This window comes from Ischnura elegans, chromosome 10 (genome assembly GCF_921293095.1).
Source record: "Ischnura elegans chromosome 10, ioIscEleg1.1, whole genome shotgun sequence".
NCBI classification, from domain to species: domain Eukaryota; kingdom Metazoa; phylum Arthropoda; class Insecta; order Odonata; family Coenagrionidae; genus Ischnura; species Ischnura elegans.
The window spans coordinates 67259452-67279189 of NC_060255.1; the positions used below are offsets into that span (position 1 = coordinate 67259452).

Below are 19738 nucleotides of genomic sequence, written 5' to 3' on the forward strand. Positions count from 1 at the left end.
TGAACCACTCCCCCCAAAACAACAATCTTAATCCTCTCCTGCCTATGCATAACTACCTTTGAGTTGAATCCGTGAAAAAACAAGATGAAAAATATGTAAACAGCATGAAGTTGAATAATTTGCAAAATAGACGTTTTCTGTTTATCAGGGGAACCTGTAAACCAAGTGATATTTCTGCTAGGGACTTCTTGCATCCTCTAATGCGTGTTCTTTCTCATTCAGTTGTATGGTGGCCGGGTCTCACTGGACATGCTCAGCCATTTCTCGAAGCTCTTTGGTGCATTCCTGCAAATGGAAGGATTCACGCTCGGCGTGAAGGACATCATTGTCACCAAGGTGGCGGATAGCAAGAGGAAGAAGGTCATCTCAAAGATACGAGAGGTACACAGTTGATTTCATTTTAGGTGATTCTAGTAACATATTTAGCTCATTTACCCTCTATTTTACCACATTTTTATGAAGTCACTTCCTTGTCTGTTTTTTTGTCTTTTTCTGCAAATTCTTTCAACTCATATTGAACCCATTTCCCATGTAGCAATTGACTTCACAAATTTTCAGTTCAGTTCATAACCAAATGACTATGCATTCTCATGCTATTTCTAAATCTTCAGTTCTTCAGTGCTGCCATTTTTGACAGTTAACATCAGTTTAGATCTCTCAGCTGCAGCATAAGTTTTAAGATTTTAATTCTCTGCTGCTGAAGAAGGTGGCGGTGCAGTAAATAATGAGTCTGACTATGGTTCAGAAGATGTCTTTATGAAGGAGCATCCTGCCTTAACCTGTGGGATGCTTATGATAAAAATTCCATTAGCTTCTTAATTTTTCTCTCTCTCTCTCATACGATTAAAGGCAGGGAGTAGGATAGCTCAGGAAGCTGTGGGCATTGAGGAGGAGGTGGACGAGGAGACTCTAAAGCACCAGATGGAGGCTGTGTACCGCTCCGATCCTGTCAAGGCCCAGGCCCTCATGGACCGATGCTACAAGGATGCCCTCAATAATTTCACCAATGAGATAAATAGGCAAGTGAAAATATTTACGTCGATGGTAATGCAATTTATTTTGTTTCCAGATCCCAGGACTTTGTAAGGCAAAAGTTAAGGTGTACTATCAATTAAGCTTTTTGTGCTGGAGCCCTGCCAATAAAAATTCTTTTCTATGTACGAGCACCTTAGGAACATTTTTTTTTCTCTGTATGGAGCTCTCTCAAGGAGTAGAATTGTATGGGTATTCCCGTTGTATGTGAAATGGATCCACTCATCGGGGTATCTGGCCCCTGCCTCGTCATTAGACGCAACCTTTAAAAGGATTATTGTCTATTTTTGCAGCATTAATAGGTGGCAAACTTATTGCATGAATATTTTTATTTTTTACAAAAATATGTTGAACGTATCATTGATTTTAGTTTAAATGTATATTTTGGTTTCCTTGTGTTACTCGATGAATTAGAAATTTTTACATGAATTTCTAGCAATAATTTTAACTGAAGTTATAATTTCCTATTGTTTTAGTCATTTATATCCTTCTTTGAAGTAATCCGCGATAAAACTAGAATTTTGATTGAAAATAATAGGAACTCGATTTGTATCAATTTGGTCTGTTCCATGTTTTATATTTTCAATTATGTATTAAGTATTTGCTTGCAAACACATCGCCAATATTATTAGTTTGCTGCAAATTTATTGTGCTTGAGTTGTGGAAAATGAGTCAAAGGGTTGAGCTGAGGTCCCAAAGATCGGGCCTAATCTCAAATTAAACTGTGCTGTGAAACTATGGATTTTAAAGGGATGTGTTGAAGGGAATCCAATATGAATGCCAATTTTTCAAGATGGCAGCATGTTCCCCTTTTAAGGTTTTTTGTGACTTGTAAGATTTTGATCTAGGCTACCCAAAGAACGTCTTCACCTTTCCCTGTTAAACTAATTTTCCAAAGGTAAGCACTTTTTCTTACATTAAGGGGAAAGTCAGCGAAATTTAATTTCAGAGTCAAATACCCTAATGGTGCCGCCAATCAAGAGTTTAGATTGTCATATTTTTTTACCTTATTTCAATGTAGTGTGTCACCATATACAGAATAAAAACTAGCTGTTTTATGAATCCATGGCAGGATTTGCATTCCGGGAGGACTGCTGAGCAAGTTTCCTTCCAACAACCTGCAGCTGATGATCAAATCTGGGGCCAAGGGATCAACGGTGAACGCTATGCAGATCTCGTGCCTGCTGGGACAGATCGAGTTGGAAGGCAAACGGCCCCCTCTCATGGCCACGGGCCGCACCCTGCCGTGTTTTGCTCCTTTTGACCCCTCGCCTCGAGCAGGGGGCTTCGTCGAATGTCGATTCATGACAGGTGTGAGGCCGCAGGAGTTCTTCTTCCATTGCATGGCTGGGAGAGAGGTACGTGTAAATGACTGTACACATTGCTCTGTGGGAAAAAAATATTCTGGCAAAGTTTGTGCTGCCAATATCGATCTGCAAGAAAATATGTTTTTCTTCTGAAGGTATGTTATTCTTGGACTAAATTCCAATGAGGGAAATTCAAACACAGCACATTATCTTCCTCGATTGAATGATATGAGTGGGAGACTCGCGCGGGTTCCTGATTGGTTCAATGCAAGTGAATAGTTAGGCAATACCCAAGTGGAAGAGGTGCTAGGTATGAAGAAAATAAAGGGTGGTGAGAAAAAAAGAGGTTAATTTCCTGTGTGAGATCTAAATATAGTGTTTCAAAAGCTCTGAATATGGTTTCTCTGATGTATCACTATTCAAGAATCACAATTGGTGCTGGCAAGCTTCATGTACTTCGTCTCCGATTTGCAGAGTGAAAAGAGGAAGACAATGCTATGAATCAGAATTTCCTTTGACTTGAATTAGGCCAAATGGCTATGCTAAGACTTCACATTCCCACCTAATGTGGGGCTTAACCAACATTCATTTGTGCTCGTTTAACTTACTCCCTACTTTGTACATACTTCCATTCCCTGGCTATTGTTATGTGTATTTATATGTTCCCAGATTAAGATGAGATTAGAATCCCAATAAATTTAACCAGTTTTTTATTTTTACCCCTCTCATAACTAATGTTACTGTCTAATTTCTTTGGTCTCAGGGTTTGATTGATACAGCTGTGAAAACAAGTCGCAGTGGTTACCTGCAGCGTTGCCTGGTGAAGCACTTGGAAGGCTTGGCTGTGAAGTATGACCTCACAGTGAGGGACAGTGATGGCAGTGTCGTTCAAGTGAGTGACCTATTCTCATTTTGGATTTCTGCTCGGTAATACTTTACTGGCAAGCTTGGCTAAATGAGCTCATTCACTTGTTATTTTATACCATCGATTGTGACAGACTTAAAAATTAGATAAATGAGCATTCGTCAGTTTTTCCCTCTGTCGCAGACATCTAGTGCTGTTAGCAGTGAAAAAAAGGTCAATGTTCATACTGGTCAGGGAAATGAAAATTGGGGCTTGAAGTGGGGAGAATGTCAGGGAAATTAGGTTGTGGTCAAGGAAAATCTCCAGAGTCACAGCAATAAGATGGAAATTGTGGTTGTGTGTAGGGAGTGTTGCTGCATTATAACTGTGCTAAGGAATTATATCATTTGGTCATTTAAAAGTCATGCAATCATTAAAGACCTGAAGACTTTAGATACCAGTTGGATAAGGTAGAGAGAGGTACCAGATAGAAAAACTAATATGACAGCTTTTGTTTACTTCGGATGATTGATTCAACGTCAAAAAGTTTTTGTTGAGGATAGGATAAGTTTCATCAATATTTTGTCGATTGCATTAAAGTTCTGAGGAAATCAACTTAGCATAATTTTGCTACCTTTACATGATTACTTTAACATTCCTATTAAAATTACTGCAAACACCGGCCTTTTAACAGGTTTTTAGTCTTGAGAGGAAGCTATCACTGAATCAACAGTTTTTGTTTAAATGGAAGGCATTGGCAATTATTTCCAAAGATAATACCGTTTCTCCGAATATAGTCCCCCCCTGAATTTAGTCCCTCCCTAATTTTGAGGCCTCAGTTTTGAGAAAAAATTACAAAAAAGGGTTTGAATATAGTTCCCCCCTTTACTTTTACCATGGGCATTTTTTGGAAAAAAAGGGGGGACTATATTCAGACAAATACGGTATGTCATAATGTAACGGTTAATATCCTATAAAATTTTACCTGCTTTCTGTCACAAGAAGTTTTCCCACCTAAGAAGTTTTCAAACATCAGTCCCCTGAAAAACTTCAGGGGTATGCTGTAAATAAAAAAATGCCTTTTTAAAAATCAATTTGCCTTAAATGACCGTCTAATGATGATGACGAAGAGTGGTGGTTTCTCAGCACTTGGGCCTGTTTCATTCATAGTCCTGTTTCTGTTTCCATCATGACAGTTCTACTATGGTGAAGATGGGATGGACATTGCAAAATCCAAGTTCTTGAATGAGAAGATGTTTCCGTTTTTGGTTGAAAACAAGAAAATTGCTTTGAACAAGGGAGTCTGCTCACAACTCCAAGATCCGGAGAAGCTTGAAGGAGTGAGTGCTGAACAGGAAAAGGTAAGTTTGTTTCATATCACTCTGTGATCCCGCTGTCCATGTTTTCTCTATACACTGATGGTTAGCCCCATTGCTTTGTGGTTCGTGAAATTGTGATTGTTCATTATGCCTAATTAATCATCATCACCTTGAGTTGTCTATCATTAGTTATAATTGTATGAAAATATACCCAAATTAAAATGAAAAATCCTAAACTGATTTTACTTCATTCCATTTTGTCCTAAGAGGATTTAGAGAACACTCTCAAGCAGGGTTGATTGATTTAAATCACGATTTAAATCACTTGATTTTTATTTTTAAAAATCAGGTGATTTAAATCATAATGTGATCTATATGTTTGATTTTTAAAGAGTCAAGAAAAGGAAGCTGTAAGTGTACAATTTTGATTTTTATTTCTTAATTAATACAATGAATCGACAGTTATCAGCACAATGGTGGCTCTTAAATAGAAATGATACTGTAGGAATGCATGTAACATGAAAATTAAAAAAAATGGCTTTGGTTAGAATACTAGTGTATCCGTTGAAAAAAAATTGTTTTCTGATTTAACTTCTAAGCGTAGGCACCATACAAAGTTGCAATTACAGAATTTTTCTAAACTTCATATGCTTTAGAACCGCATAATATTGCACATTTGATACTTCTAATGGCAATTTTATATTATGCTGGTGTAATTTTTAATTTGATACCACTGGCATTTCCATAGTTCTCTCCCCTGATTGACTAAATGTTGTATAAAGTTTAGAGTATGTTGCCTCCTATTGTTTCTGCAAACGATCATTCTTCAATATGCTGCCCAAATAGTTAGTTTTGCAAATAACTGAATTTTTGATGAATGGAGAATCATTAAAATCTGATTTAAATCCAAAAAAATCAACAAAAATGATTTTTTTGAAAAAAATCGTGATTTTTATCAACCCTGCTCTCAAGAGACAGCAAAGTTTTGCAACTCTTTGGAAATTTAGTGACGTCACCTCATCCCTGGCCTCCTTTCCCTGGCACCGTGTTGCATGCCTCTAATTGGAGGGTGGTTCGGTTATCGCTTCTTTTTGTCCACTCCCTCAGGTGAAGAAATGGCAGCTGTCCCATGGGATTGCAGCCAAGGGCCCTCGCGTGAGCCCCTTCTCCCTTTTGGACCCACAGTATGTGGAGACGATTGGGACCGAGCAGATGACAATCAACAAGCGCACAGGACGACCAGTTGGCCTTGCTCTTCTCATGGAGGGCCTGGACGGCATTGATCCTCAGGAGAGGCGAAGGTTCGACAGTCACTTGCTTTACTATTCAATCATTGTCAACGGTCATTAATCCTAAGATTGGTTTGACACAGCTCTGCTATGGGCTAATCTTTTAACACTGATGTAATTCTTCTGCTTTACATACTTCATCACCCGATCTATGCAACTCATCCATGGCCTACCTCGGGCGTTCTTTTCTTCCATCTGCCCTTCAAAAATAATTTTCATTAGACCCTTGTGTCTCATGATGTGGGCAATAAAATCATCCCGTCATCTACCCAAGGTTTTCAAAAGACTTCACTCCTTTATCCTCTTAAAACTTACGCATAACTCACATGATCTATCCATTTAATCTTCATCATTCTTCGATAAAACTACATTTTGAAATCTTTCAACCTTGATTTTTCTGACACTGCCATCGTCCATACTTCACTGCCATGAAGAATCATGATCCAAGTGCAAGTCTTAATAAATGCAGTTTAAACTACCGTATTTCTCTGAGTGTACGAGGTCAGTATTTTTTTTTCAACCTCCGATCGCTCGGCAAAAACATCATACAAGCGATAGGCAGGTACTGCGTGGATAGGACAACTGCGCATCCTCCGCACCACACACTCAAGTCTTTTCTCATCGTAAGTTGTTAGTTTAAGGTTAGTAGCAATCTCATTAACAACACTGCCTCAATTGATTCTCCCGCCAAGTGTGCACTGTGGAGCTACAGCCAGAAAACTCACGCATTGGCTTCAGCATTGACATGTCTTGACATTTATACCGATAAATGAGAATATTTTAATGCACTGTGGCTAGAGTGTGAAACACTGTAAAACATTACGCCCATTCCCATTCAAAACAAAAGAAGAGACGTGCTGAGTTCTGAAAATGTTCTGATCCATGACAACGCCCGTCATCTCAGAGCTGATGCAGCCCAACTTCTCCTTGGGCAATTTAAGTGGGACATTTTCGATCACCCACCATGCAATTTCAACCTACTGCCGTGTGACATCCAGCTTTACGCTTAAATTTACGCTTTAAAGATTTGGCTAGGAAGGAAGCATTTTCAAACAGGCAATGAGCTTCAGGACAAAGGTAAAATTCATTGGAAGTCATTGGCGGCAACATCCTAAGAAGAAGGTATAGTATAGCTTGTCCACCAACCAATTCCTCTATTCCTTGATCTATTCCTCCAACGCTGAGGCAATTATTTCGAAAGTATACTATTAGTGTTCTCAATATTTAGCTATGAAATAATTTTCAATCAATCACTTCGTCTTATGTTCATGAGCCATCGGAGCTTGAAAAAATAAGGCCCACATAAACCCCCTCCAAATATAGCCCCCCCCCCCTAATTTTGAGGCTTTTGTTTTGGGAAATAATTTAGAAAATGGGTAGGAATATAGTCCCCCCCCTTTATTTTTATCATGTGCATTTTTGGAAAAAAAAGGGGGGACTATTCAGATAAATACGGTAATACCTTAACTGCAGAGTGAATCTTCGTTTCCAGGTTCAGACTGCAGTTGGACCCAATGGTGGGTCACAGATGCACTACATTCTCTGCTGTGTGACATACTGGTGGGTCATATTTAGTCTCAATTTTCCAGCCTCTGGCTAGAGTTGGTGCCACACACTCAGGCCTTCAGGTGATGTGATTGGGATGAGGGAAAGTGGAAGAGCATGGGGTAGTCACCATCCGGGCCCACTGAAACTAGAGATTACGCTAGAGACCCTTTATTTAAGGCCATCCCAGTACAGTGCCTCAAAATGTGGCATGGGCCCACTGCCAGGACTAGGGGCAGCTAAGTTTTAGGCTTTAGCAGCCTGAGTGTTAGACCAATGCCAGCATCAGACAGGGCCACCTGGGAGGACAATCCAGGTGGTGCCAAACCCATTGTTTTCAACCTGTAAAATCATTGTGAAGTGGCATGGGGATGGGGTTGTCTAACTATCACATATGTTAATGTGTGTAGTATAGAAACACCAAGTTTTACATCCTTAACTTTTCATTTTGCTAAATGGTAACAGCCACAATATGAAGAAAAATAGTAAATTGGCTGTTGGGAGGGAGGAAGTTGTGACCCACCGGTGGGTCATGCCAGAGGGAATATGTTGACAGGTTGTCCACTTACTGGGAACTCAGGGAATTTGAGATTTGGGACCATGCAAATTTTGTTGTTGTTTTGATCACTTTTTTGGTGAGTAATTAAACTAACCACGCAGTTCCCATTATAATTGGGGTGATGAATGAACAAAATAGCTTAGAACCTATAATAGTGTACCTTCTTTGAATTTCTGCTCATCAAGAAGAATATTCAAATGAAATTTTAGCTAGAGTGGAATTATTGTACCCGGTAGCATGGGCGTACCCAGCGAGGGGCAGCTACCCCCCCCCCCCTCCTCCTCGCCCCCCTAGAAGGAAAAATCGCATAAGTCTTTAAGGAAAATCAGTACTGAATTGAAATGAAAGCATTCAGCAAATTTTCTTTAAACCCACGAAAAATGATATGTATTTGTATAATATATGTAGCTAAAATAAAACTATTTTTTTAAGGAAATAATCTCCTAAACTAATGTCACAACTTGGTTTGACCCCCTTAGACCATGGTTTGCCCCCTAGTTGTGATCCTGGGTACGCCCTTGCCCGGTAGCTCTTCTTGGTAGGGGTGCTCTGCTGTAATGACATGCAGATGGCTGTTAGAATCAGTGTTGATCGAAGGATATTTATCTGCTGCTATTTTATGCCAAAAGTCAATGACAGTTGAGGTTTTGACGAATGAATCATTCTTCATAACTCCAAATAAATAGTGCTTCATGAAGATAAACAGCCACCTGCATACCTGCAATATGTATTCAGAGTAAAATAGATGAGCATGGAAAAAAATGAAAATTCGGCCAGAATTCCTTTGTGGTTCAGTTCCACAGCATAACAGCATAATTTAGTGAAAGACTTTCCATGAAATTGTTCTTTTTTAGGAAACTCAAAATCTGTGTAAGCCATGAATACTGGAACTGCGTATTATGCCTTCTTTTGTTGCGTTCTTGTTTATGGACTTGGACTCTGGTGGCATACACATGAAGTGGATGAAAAATCTGAAACTCCACAAAAATAGAGGGAGGATTCAGAGTGGTTCTGGATCCTGTGACCTCTTGTTTCCCTATATTAAAAAGAACTACTGATTCTTACCATCTACATTCTTTTTGTACTGTTCAGTCGCATGCACATAAACCAAAAATAAAAAGGTAATTAACTCAATCAGCAGTCCACACACATGACATGATACAATATCAAAAAACATTCTTGACATCATTAATTGCTACATAGATGCTGAAAACTTACTACCAATTTGACAACACACAAATAAAATTTTTTGATGAGTTGCATAGTAGTGCCGGCTCAGCAAGCAAGGTTAAATTTCAACTTGTCAAAGAAGAATGGTTATGTGCTAACCATTTCTATTGAATCAGTTTTTTAATCTTGATTTTAAGTGTATTGAAATTTGAATGTGTTTTGTATTTTTTTTGGTACTTGGGAGTAACCTCAATCCTGACATTGCAGTTGGTGTACTTTTGCATATGCTGTAGTCAAATGCATCTATTTTCTTTATTTGTAAACTTGTACTGTTGATGACATCCACATATGATAATCCATGGCCGGAATAAATTAAGAATAAGTATGCATCACATCATCATCAACAGTGCTTATGTGTCCATCCTTATGTTTATAAAAATCCTTGTGCCAGGGCAATGATGGAGACCAAGTGTCCGGACCCAGTCAGCTCCAAGTTCAACATGGGCTCTGTGTATGGGAGTGTCAGTGAGCGCATGGATGAGCTCATGGAAAAGTACCTTGCGGAGGCTAGCCAGAGGGAGAAGGTGTCCTCATCCAGGAAGAGGGACGTGAGGAACCTTGTGTACTCCAAGTCTATGGAGACCATCTGCCCACCGGGAGACCCGGTTGGCCTTCTCGCTGCACAGGTGAGTATTGAGAGAAAAATCAATGCCATTTTTGTTAGAGGAATGGGTTCTAGGTAGTATAATGACAGAAAAACGTGTGCATGGTCCACAGAAGTTTATTATCAACTGACCTTGGTTTAAGGAATTGTAAGACCTGGAAAATGGCCCAAGTTCTTGAAACCTGTGTCTGTTAATAGTTAAATTCTGTGAACCAACTTTTGCTGTCATTATGTACCCATTACACGGTTCTACAAAATATTTTCATCTACTCTTAAGTTTGTGGTTTCCACTTCTGTATGGGAACAAAGAACTCATGATTTAACCAATGATTTTTCATCCATAGTTTATCTTCTTTTTTTTTTCAAATTAAATTCGTGGAACTTCCTCATGGCTAAGTAAATATATTGAAAACTTTTTCAAAGCCACACAGCTTGATTTGGTGCTACCTCCACCGGTTTCAGCACTCCTGTGTCATTATCAAGAGGAATAAACTGCCTCCAATAATAATGGCTGAGACATCTGACTGTCATTGCCACATAAATGACTTCAGTACTATGGACTCCATTGGAAATTTGTTGCTAATTTTTTCAGCTCTGCAATAACCTCTATATATGTCATCCTTGTTACAGGTCAGGGAATTTTGATGAAGTCGGAGTATTTGAAATCATTGAGAAAATAACGGAAAAGACAAAAGAATCTCGTCTGTAGAATGATGTCTGAAAGAATCTCGTCTGAATAATGTCTGTTTGCCTGTTCGCTATCCATTTCCCACCCATAAGGCTGGATGGATTGCAACCAAAGTTTTTGCTAATGTACAGTTTGTGCTCCTAATGCCCATAGTGCTACTTCCGGTTGCATCTAATGCATCCATTGTATCGTTTTCTCATTACTGTTTGTTACATCACATCATACAACTTCTGTAGTTCGACATCCTTCGGGTTAGGCACACCTCATGACAAGAATAATGGGATAACATAACTCAAAGGATAATACACTCAACTCCTCTCCGTGTAAACATTTTTGTTTGGGTATGCATTCACACAACGTTTTGGGTCTACGACATACGGGCAATCATAGCAATAAATGTGGAGTGGGGTATAAGCTGTTGCCATGCATGGTGTGTGGAAATAGTTTTTTCAATTGCTTACTGTTTGGTGTCTTCCACTCACCATCTTACTGTAATTTTGAGGCATTAAGGGGAGAGGGACTAGGGGCCATTTTAAATTTTGAGGTGTATCGAATTTTCCTCCATAAAAATTTTCTTTTGTATCTGAATCAGTGTACTCAATAAGTTTTTTTCAGTTTGTACTGAGTTTTATGGTAAGAGTATGGGTTTGATTTACTCTTTACCACTGTGCTGAGATGTGAAATTTAATTGTAACGTGACATGTTGAAATTACTTTGGCCTTTTGTAATTAATGTATTTGGATTAAGGTTGAGAACTTGCGATCATTATATCTGGTCATATATTCATTACAGTGGAACCTCGTTAAAGCGAGTACGGGCTATAGCGACACTCCCGCTATAACGAGAGATAGCCGATGCACCATCAATTGACCCTATAATAAGCGTGTTAAAAAATTCATTTTTACGACACCCTTTTGGTGCTGGCTCTCGCCATAGCGAGGGTTTCACCGCCGGAAGACTTTCATCAAGACTTCTTAACCTCTTCAATTTCTAGCAATCTGTTAGAAATGAATTTAATGGAGTGCTCAGTCTCAAATTTATGTGGTAAACTGTCGTTTGATAAATAAGTAGTTAATTTTGGTGGAAATATTGTGGCATTAGCATTCGCGAATGCTTCATCTTCTTTTGTTCCTAGGACGGCAGAAAGCAGTCGGCAGCATACCCGCACATCCGTGACTTGCGTGAATAGAAAGCGTTTGATGGCAGTCACCATGGCCAAAAAAACACCTAACACGTCTAAGCGAGAAAATAAAAATAAAGGAGTAATATGAGAGTGTCGAAATTAATTTATCTTCCTATTCGCTCTGCAAAATTATAAAAAAAACAGAAGCGCCCAAGGAATGCAGACGATGAATAGTTATAAGGAGCTTTGTTCGGGTGGTTTTGCCCATTCAAATCTGCGGGAACTTCTGAGAAAGGGGCTACGCCCAAGCCTAAAGCGGAATATTTCAGGGATAGATTGCGAATCCAGAATTTTAAGAGTGCAGAAGGTTGATTATACTAATGCGAAGCACCAAAGCGTTATCTCCCCTCATAATTGCTGGTCATGCCTGCGGTGTAAACCCGAAGTCGTGGAAGAAAGGACTCCGATCATAAGTATCTTTAGAAGTATTCCCCGCGTCATATAACATAGACGAAACGGAACTTTTTTACATACAACTCCCCGACAAAACCCTTGCAGTATGAGGTATTTCTTGCAATGAAACCTCTAAAGGTAGGTAGTGCGCCTTAGCGATGATGTAGGATGTACGAAGCAATGATACTCAGCGTGAATTGTCCGGATGGACATATTTATTCTCCGTTGCGGATTTACAAGGGTGAACTATTTGCCTCAGTGGTCGGAGTCGTACTGGCGCTCTCTTTTGTCACGTGGGTAGCCGAGCATCCCCTGGTGGCCGCTGGAAGAACTCACAGAACAACTAACTCTCGTTTGCAGTGCCGTGGTAAACTCGGTGTATTACTTCAAATACGTCGCGAGCGTAACACTCAAAAAGAAACTTTTTTTCAACAGCGGCAATTTTAATCACATCATTTTTCAAGCTTAGCAAACTTTTTACCGTAGATGATGTAGGTATTACATTATCTGATAGAAAAAGTCTTCCAAGGCGGGAACGTTATACAACCTTCCACCGTTTTCGCCTGTAGAAACAAATGTAATGCCTTATTTCACTTCACTGCCGCTTAACGTACAGAAACAATAAACATACACCAATGGAAACATTTGAGGCATTAAATAACCGCGATACTGTTTTATCAGTTAATTTTTGAATTTTCAGTGGAAAATACCAAAATAATAGAATGATCACGTAAATGAACTAATTAAGTGCATAGAAAAATGGCTTCGTCGGTTGTGCATTGACATAATGATTGACGAAACAATGCTTTCCATGATTTTTATTCAGTGCGGCGCTTATAAATTGTTTGAATAGTTAGTCGTTGTTTGAGTAAGGAAATTTAGTGATGCAAAAAGACATCGCCTTTCGTCTGGATTTATGCTTACGTTTATCGGATACATGTTTATCTGTCGCCGCACCACTCCTGTTCCTGTATATCTGTTCGCAACAGGTATATTGGCTATTATTTGCTCCACCTCCGGTAAAGCGACAATTCGCTATAGCGAGTGTCTATTAGTACACCATGGGGTGTCGTTATACCGAGGTTGCTCTGTATATTGGCAATGGTTTTATCTGTTTGGTTCATATGAGAATTCGCATGAACTGTTTCCAAGCACAATTTCTGGGTGGTATTTGTAAATTAAGGTGTTGATTATTATCGTTATTATTTGTGCTAAACAAAGCGTGTTTGTATTCCTTCAGTCCATAGGGGAGCCCTCCACTCAGATGACCCTGAACACATTCCACTTTGCCGGGAGAGGTGAGATGAACGTGACCCTGGGTATCCCACGGCTTCGTGAGATTCTCATGGTGGCCTCGAAGCGCATAAAGACTCCGAGTATGGAGATCCCGTTTTCTGACGACCTGCCCAGCCTCAAGAAGCAGTCGGAGGTTATACGAAGGAAGTTTGCACGTGTCACCATGGCCGACGTCCTCGAGAGCGTGCACGTGAAGGAGTTCTATGAGGTGAATCCCCCAAGGTGAGCTTCAATCCACTTCTTGTTAAATGCTTTTTTGTATTTATTTATTGTTATCTATGTGCAACATACCCAATGAGGGGGTTTAAATTACAAAATATTAAAAATTAATATACAGTGGAACTTGGTTAGTACGTTTCTGAAGGGACCACGAAAAATGAACGTACTAACCAGGAAAACGTACTAACGAGGAAAGTAAATAATAGCAGTCGGGGTTATTGCAATCAGTGAAAAAGTCGTCATAATTACAATTACTATCGGTAGTTCTCATAGGATCGCCTTCCTGAACTCTTTTCACATTTAAAATCAAGGAAATGAGCGCTACCATGAAAAACAATACCACGTGAATAAAAATCGCAATTTTTCATGGACATCCCGGAGACGATTTCATGATTACGGCGTCTATCTCCCGTGATTTATCCTATATATATTTACGGAACGAGGACGAGTGAAGCTCAGACAAGCGAAGACAAGTCATTTTTCTTTCTCACAGCGTACTCAGAGAATATAACAACGACCCGGAGTAAGTCGACTGGTTTTTTAAACATGATAAAAATTGGGCAAAATTATATTGACTTTCAAATTACGGCAACAGCCGTAGACATTCGCTTCTGGAATGATACCATTTCGATTGTAAAATCGATCGATATATCGACTGATGACACGCAAGATTATTAGATTACGACGTAATTACAAGAAAATTTTATATTAAACAGTTGAAATTTACTTTCAAAATTTGTCTAATGTCGTCTGCTTTCGTTCCGAGATCAAGTATTTTTAAGCTAAGCTTCGCGTGGAGATCCAGAGGATCGTCTGCTCCCGCTACAGTAGTCAAGTAAATACGCACGACGTCGAGTTTATGGAGCAGTACTGCTTTAGATAATGTGGGAATTATCTAATACCGTTAAGACTCATTTCTTCATCATGATAACTCGTGCAATAGCAACAATTGCCCACTCACGAACTTTATGCGCAGCAGTGGGCACTCCCAAGCGCTCCAAAGGCAACAGAAGGTGAGGAGCTCGGGGTGGGGAAAATTGGGGCTTCTTATTGGCTGTAGTTTTTCATAGTCAGAAATTCCCGAAAAATGGCCGCATTTTATTATTCAGCACGTCACAAGAATTCAGAAATGCATTTGGATAAATTACGGTAGAAGAAAGAGATGTGGAATGAATGGAAGAATGTAAATGGCTAATAATAATAAATTAAATCATGAATTCAGACATTTGCGACCCTTAAGAAGACACTAGAGAACGAATTGCGGGTTGCGTCACGGCAAGCAATTGAGCGTACTAACCAGGAAAGCGCAATTTTTTCAAACGTACTAACCAAATTCTTTTACCTGTATTTTGTTCGGATGGTACCGGGACCGAGGGAAATCGCTGTACTAAGGAGGAAAACGTACTAAGGAGGAACGTACTAACCAAGTTCCACTGTATATATTTTTTTATTCAAATGGAAAAGAGTTGTAAGGGTGCGGGTTCTTGCCCTTGGTGTCGGGAAGCGAATAATCACACACAAGTATTTGAAGTTTTAACCCAAAGTTTATTTCCCTTTGAAATCCCAGTTTCCAAATCAATTCAATGAATATACATTAAGTAATTTGTGCGTCTAGAATAGCCAAAATTTAGAACATTACCAAAAGTCTCGGGAGGGAGAGGAGCTGCTGGTGATGGCACGGGTGGATAGAGAGGTGCTTAGGTCGCACGGGCCATATAGCCCGTGCTTCGACTCCAACTGTGAGTTACTGAGTGAGTTCCTGAGTGCGTCCGTGTCAATAGCATCTGCACCGTGCCATTATATAGGGAAGTGGAACCAGGATGTTTTCGTCCAAGAGGAAGAGGAAGGTTAGGCGTTCTTGAAAGTGAAAAGGTGCAAATCCCAAGGCATAGTTTGTCACAGCAGGCTATTCTGAGACGTCACACAACAACATATTTATGCATATTTTGGAAATGGAAATCTTCCATTTCCGGATCACTACTGAGTAAATATAACCCTGTTTTGGCCCTATGCCCCATGTTAAAGTTTTAAAGATACATATAAGACGACAGGTTCAAAACCTTTCACTTCACATTTGACAGTGGCCATAAATTTATCATTATATATTTAATATTTTAGCTGAAATATTGTAATGAGTATGTACAGAGAAAGCACTAAGCCAACTTAGAAAAGACTGTTTAAAAATATAAGGGAAATGTAACAGCCCTGCCACCATTCAAACATGGATTCATCTGTTCCATAGGTATAACATTAAATTGATGCCATCTTGCAAGTGGGAACAAAATTGGAAAAACTTTAAATAAAAAAAACACGCGGAAAATCAACTTGGATCTTAACCCTTTCGCTGCTGTTCAATCTCCGAAAATCTTCTCCTCACAAGCGGCGAAAATGTTAAAATGCGTTTCGTGGGCCCATGGAGCAGGTACTTCCAGAATGGGTGTGGTACACACTCCGAAGGGTCGCTAATCTGCGGCCCTATCCTCGACAAGCTCATCCACGCAGGATCATCTCTTCGACCCTACCAGCCTCCCGAAAAGTGACCACTCTGACTGCGATTTCAAATTCAATCACTCAATCTGATCATCAAAAAATAATTGTTTTCATCGCACTCCTGCCAATCAAGCACGTCTTTGAACCGTGTTTCTGCGATGAAAAATAACGATTTTGTTAACTTTTCTAGAAATGTGGCTGCGGACAACCGGAAAAATGGCCATTTTAGCAAAGTTAACAAAATCGTTATTTTTCATCGCAGAAACACGGTTCAAAGACGTACTTGATTGCATGATTGGCGGGAGTGCGATGAAAACAATCATTCTTTGATGATCGGATTGAGTGATTGATTATCAACTTGCAGTCCGAGAGGTCACTTTTCGGGAGGTAGGCTGCCTGCTCGTAGGGTCGAGGAGACGGTCCTGCGTGGGTGAGCTGGTCAAGGATAGGGTCGCGGATTAGCGACCCTTCGAAGTGCTTCGTCGAAAGTGCTGACCGCATGGCAGGGAGGAAGAAAAAGTACGTCCACTGCAGTGAAAGTGTTAAGCTGAAATCATCAGTAGTTGAACCCATCATAAAGCGTGGTTCCACTAGCAGCAGTAGAAGTAGTTAGTTCTAGCCCTACATACTACCACATTTTTGGTCTTAATAAGCATACAGTGGAGGATGTTAGGACACTGGTCATTTACAAAATAAAAGTAAAATGGAATGAATTTGAGTGATTTTAGTACTGAGTCTCAGGTAGCAATTATTAAATTCCTTTTTATTTCAGGGAAAAATACATTCTTTTGCCTCTTTGTTGTATTTCTTTTTTCTGTCAGGACTAGAAATATGGTGAGGTACTAAGGTGAAGTTAAACGTGATGAAAGTAAAAGTTTTGAAGTGTGTAAAAATTCTTTAAAGTAATGGATCATGTATAAAATGGTGATCAACTGTATAATAAAAAATGTAGTCTATAACTGACAAAATCATTTCAGTCTGAGGGAAGTCACCCACTCTGAATGCTGGATTACTGGCCGTGTTGGTTTACTGCAGGGCTGGATCACAAAAAACTGTATTGAACCTAAGTTGAGTTTGTTTTTTTCAGGGCAAACTGCTATGACCTCCGCTTGTGTTTCCTGCCTAGATCAGAGTACCGAAAGCAGTTTAGCGTGAAGCCATCGATAGTGCTGAGGGCCATGGAGAAGCGTTACCTGGGAATGCTCCTGACCAAGCTGAGCAAGGCAGCCATGACCAAATCCATCTCGTGAGTGTTACTGCTCTCTCTCATTCACTGGTGAAATATCTCTCATTGTGGGCATTAAAAAACATGTTCTTATGTTAGGGTGTGTTCAAAAGCAACAATTTTCTGGCTTGAACTTTAAATGGGCTCTTACATCCCAAGGATTTTATTGCCTAATCTGATTCAGTTAACATTGGGAGCAGTATAACCCTTCCTATGCGTCCAATGAAGGAAGTGGCTGCTTTTTTTTGCTCTTGTTTTACAAGTGAATGGCAAAAAGAAGGTTAGCATGATGGCGGCATTGTGAGTTGGGTGCATGACTACTGATCAGAGGGTCCAGGGTTTTTTTTTAAACCTTATGAGAGAATGGCTGAATGGGAAAGATTTGTTTTTTCCTTTTAAAACTATCCTTTCCATTCACAGAATTCTTTTGATGAATTACGATTTAATTTTTACTGAGCAACTCCATTTCACACATTTTAGGTAGGAGGACTATTTCTTTTTCTTAGGGGTGGGGGGTTTTGCTCAACACTGGTTGGAATTATTCGGATCGGTTTTCATTCTGAATGGTTGATTTGGAATGGTTTCAATGCAATTGGAAACTGTTGTTTGGCAAATTTAACTGCCACAACTCACTACGAGGACGCTCATATTGTTGTGAGAATGTAAATTTATAAGCCAAACAATTTACAATCTCTTTGCAACCTATCGGAATCAGCTGTTCGGAATAAAATCTGTATGAGATAATGGTAAGTGGAAATTTCAAAGCCGAGCTTGATTTTATTTTGACCAATGACCTGCCTTCATTCTGAGTACTGCCTTCATTTAGTTACAGGATGTCTGAAAGCTTCATGTGCACAATGATGTATAAACTTATTCTGACACTGTCACATTGATTGTGTGTACTCGTTTGCAGTCTGTTCTTTGACAAGGGCAAGAGCAGCAGTGGTTTTGGCAAAGGGGGCGGCGAGGAGGATGCAGAGGAAGGGACAGGAGGCGGTGAAGATGAGCCAGTGACAGTCCCTGATATGAACGAGAGCTCTGACGACGAACAGGACGTGAGTTTCATATACATTGATTATTCTCTGGGTTTGTATCACTGTTAATGTAGTTATTGTTAAACTTCTACTGATTAAGGTAGGTTACCATGGGGTATTTAAGAGGTATTCTGTCAGTCTCCCCTCTCTTCATGGACTTCCCTCTTAAATTTTCAATAAGGTCTACTCCCTTTCATTCTATCTCAAAATCCTATTATCTTCCTCGTTTACTCAACATTCTACCTTCTAACACTGTTTTCAGTATCCCCTCCATCCTCAATACTCACTCCATCTATACCTTCTGTTTCCTCCGTGTCTCATCTAGAAGCTACTTCTCCTCACCCACCGTGTCCAGCACTCATTCTCTCTGCCCACTTCACCTTCTCCATCCTTCTCCAGATCTACATCTGGAATGCCTCCAGTCTTCTCTCATCCTCCTTCCTATGTGTCCATGTTTCCACACCTTAAAGCACTACACTCCAATTCAGGCTCTTCACTAGCCATTTCTTTCAACTCTTATATAGAAATCCTTTCATAAGCTCCTTCCTGTTCATGAATGCCTCCTTTGCTAATGCAATTCTCTTCCTGACTTTCTTAATGCTGTATCAGTTTTCGTCCACTGTGCTCCCCAAATACATACATAGTTGAATTGCTCTAACTACTCAAATTTTTGCTCAGCTACTTTTATCCTGAGTCTTACATTCCTAGCTCGTGATGCTTTGCAATTACACTTGTCTAATATATCCACTAGAGCCTGCAGCCATCTTGCTGACTGGCTTATTAACGCCTGATTATCTAATAACAGAGGATTACCAAGATTTTAAAATGTATTTCATTGCCTTAAAAGACCCCTAAAAAATTCATTTCCCGAAGCAACTTATTTGAATTCTGAAAAATTGCTAAATACATAGGCACGGTAGCTTCCAACTTAGGAATGGAATTTGTGGTAAACACATCTAAGAACTACATCACATCACCGAAGAATTGTTCATTATAGGAATGTTCTACTGAGTAAAATTCTAAATGTTGTTTTAATGAAAATTTCAAAATATGTTCTTATAAAGTAATTCGTTCAACCAGTCCCATGAAATAAGTATACATATTTCTGAGGAGAATTACCTGATAAAATATCGAATAGAAAATGAAATTATCTAGATATTTAGAAAAAATTGCATTTGGTATTCTGTAAATGTGTTTCTTGTAAGCATGCAATATTTATGATTTGTCTTTTTTGTTGGAGGCTGCCAAATTGTTCAATGGGAGAATTACGATTGTATACATCATGTATTTAATGGATAATTATTACCTTTGATAAACAATTAAGTGTATGTACATTTTTTTATTACCTTTTTACCCAACTTTCCTCTTGTATATGCTGGAAAAGGATTTCCATACTGTAATAGAAAAAATATTGAGGTTTTGTTGTTATATTTGCCATAAAAACTACATGTTTCCTTTTTACCATAAGGTAAAAATGTAGC

At 39.4% G+C, this 19738-nt stretch overlaps 1 protein-coding gene across 2 annotated transcripts in view; it reads left to right on the forward strand.

Moving 5' to 3' along the window:
* The window catches only part of LOC124166663 (DNA-directed RNA polymerase I subunit RPA1), a 74144-nt gene that overhangs the window by 37233 nt on the left and 17173 nt on the right, over nucleotides 1-19738 (forward strand). For both annotated transcript variants that reach the window (XM_046544293.1, XM_046544292.1), the window contains exons 16-25: nucleotides 223-381; nucleotides 850-1019; nucleotides 2105-2390; nucleotides 3103-3231; nucleotides 4380-4544; nucleotides 5610-5803; nucleotides 9517-9751; nucleotides 13234-13511; nucleotides 17086-17244; nucleotides 18137-18278. In XM_046544293.1, coding sequence (XP_046400249.1) covers nucleotides 223-381; nucleotides 850-1019; nucleotides 2105-2390; nucleotides 3103-3231; nucleotides 4380-4544; nucleotides 5610-5803; nucleotides 9517-9751; nucleotides 13234-13511; nucleotides 17086-17244; nucleotides 18137-18278 — 1917 coding nt within the window. The remainder of the gene's footprint in view (nucleotides 1-222; nucleotides 382-849; nucleotides 1020-2104; nucleotides 2391-3102; nucleotides 3232-4379; nucleotides 4545-5609; nucleotides 5804-9516; nucleotides 9752-13233; nucleotides 13512-17085; nucleotides 17245-18136; nucleotides 18279-19738) is intronic.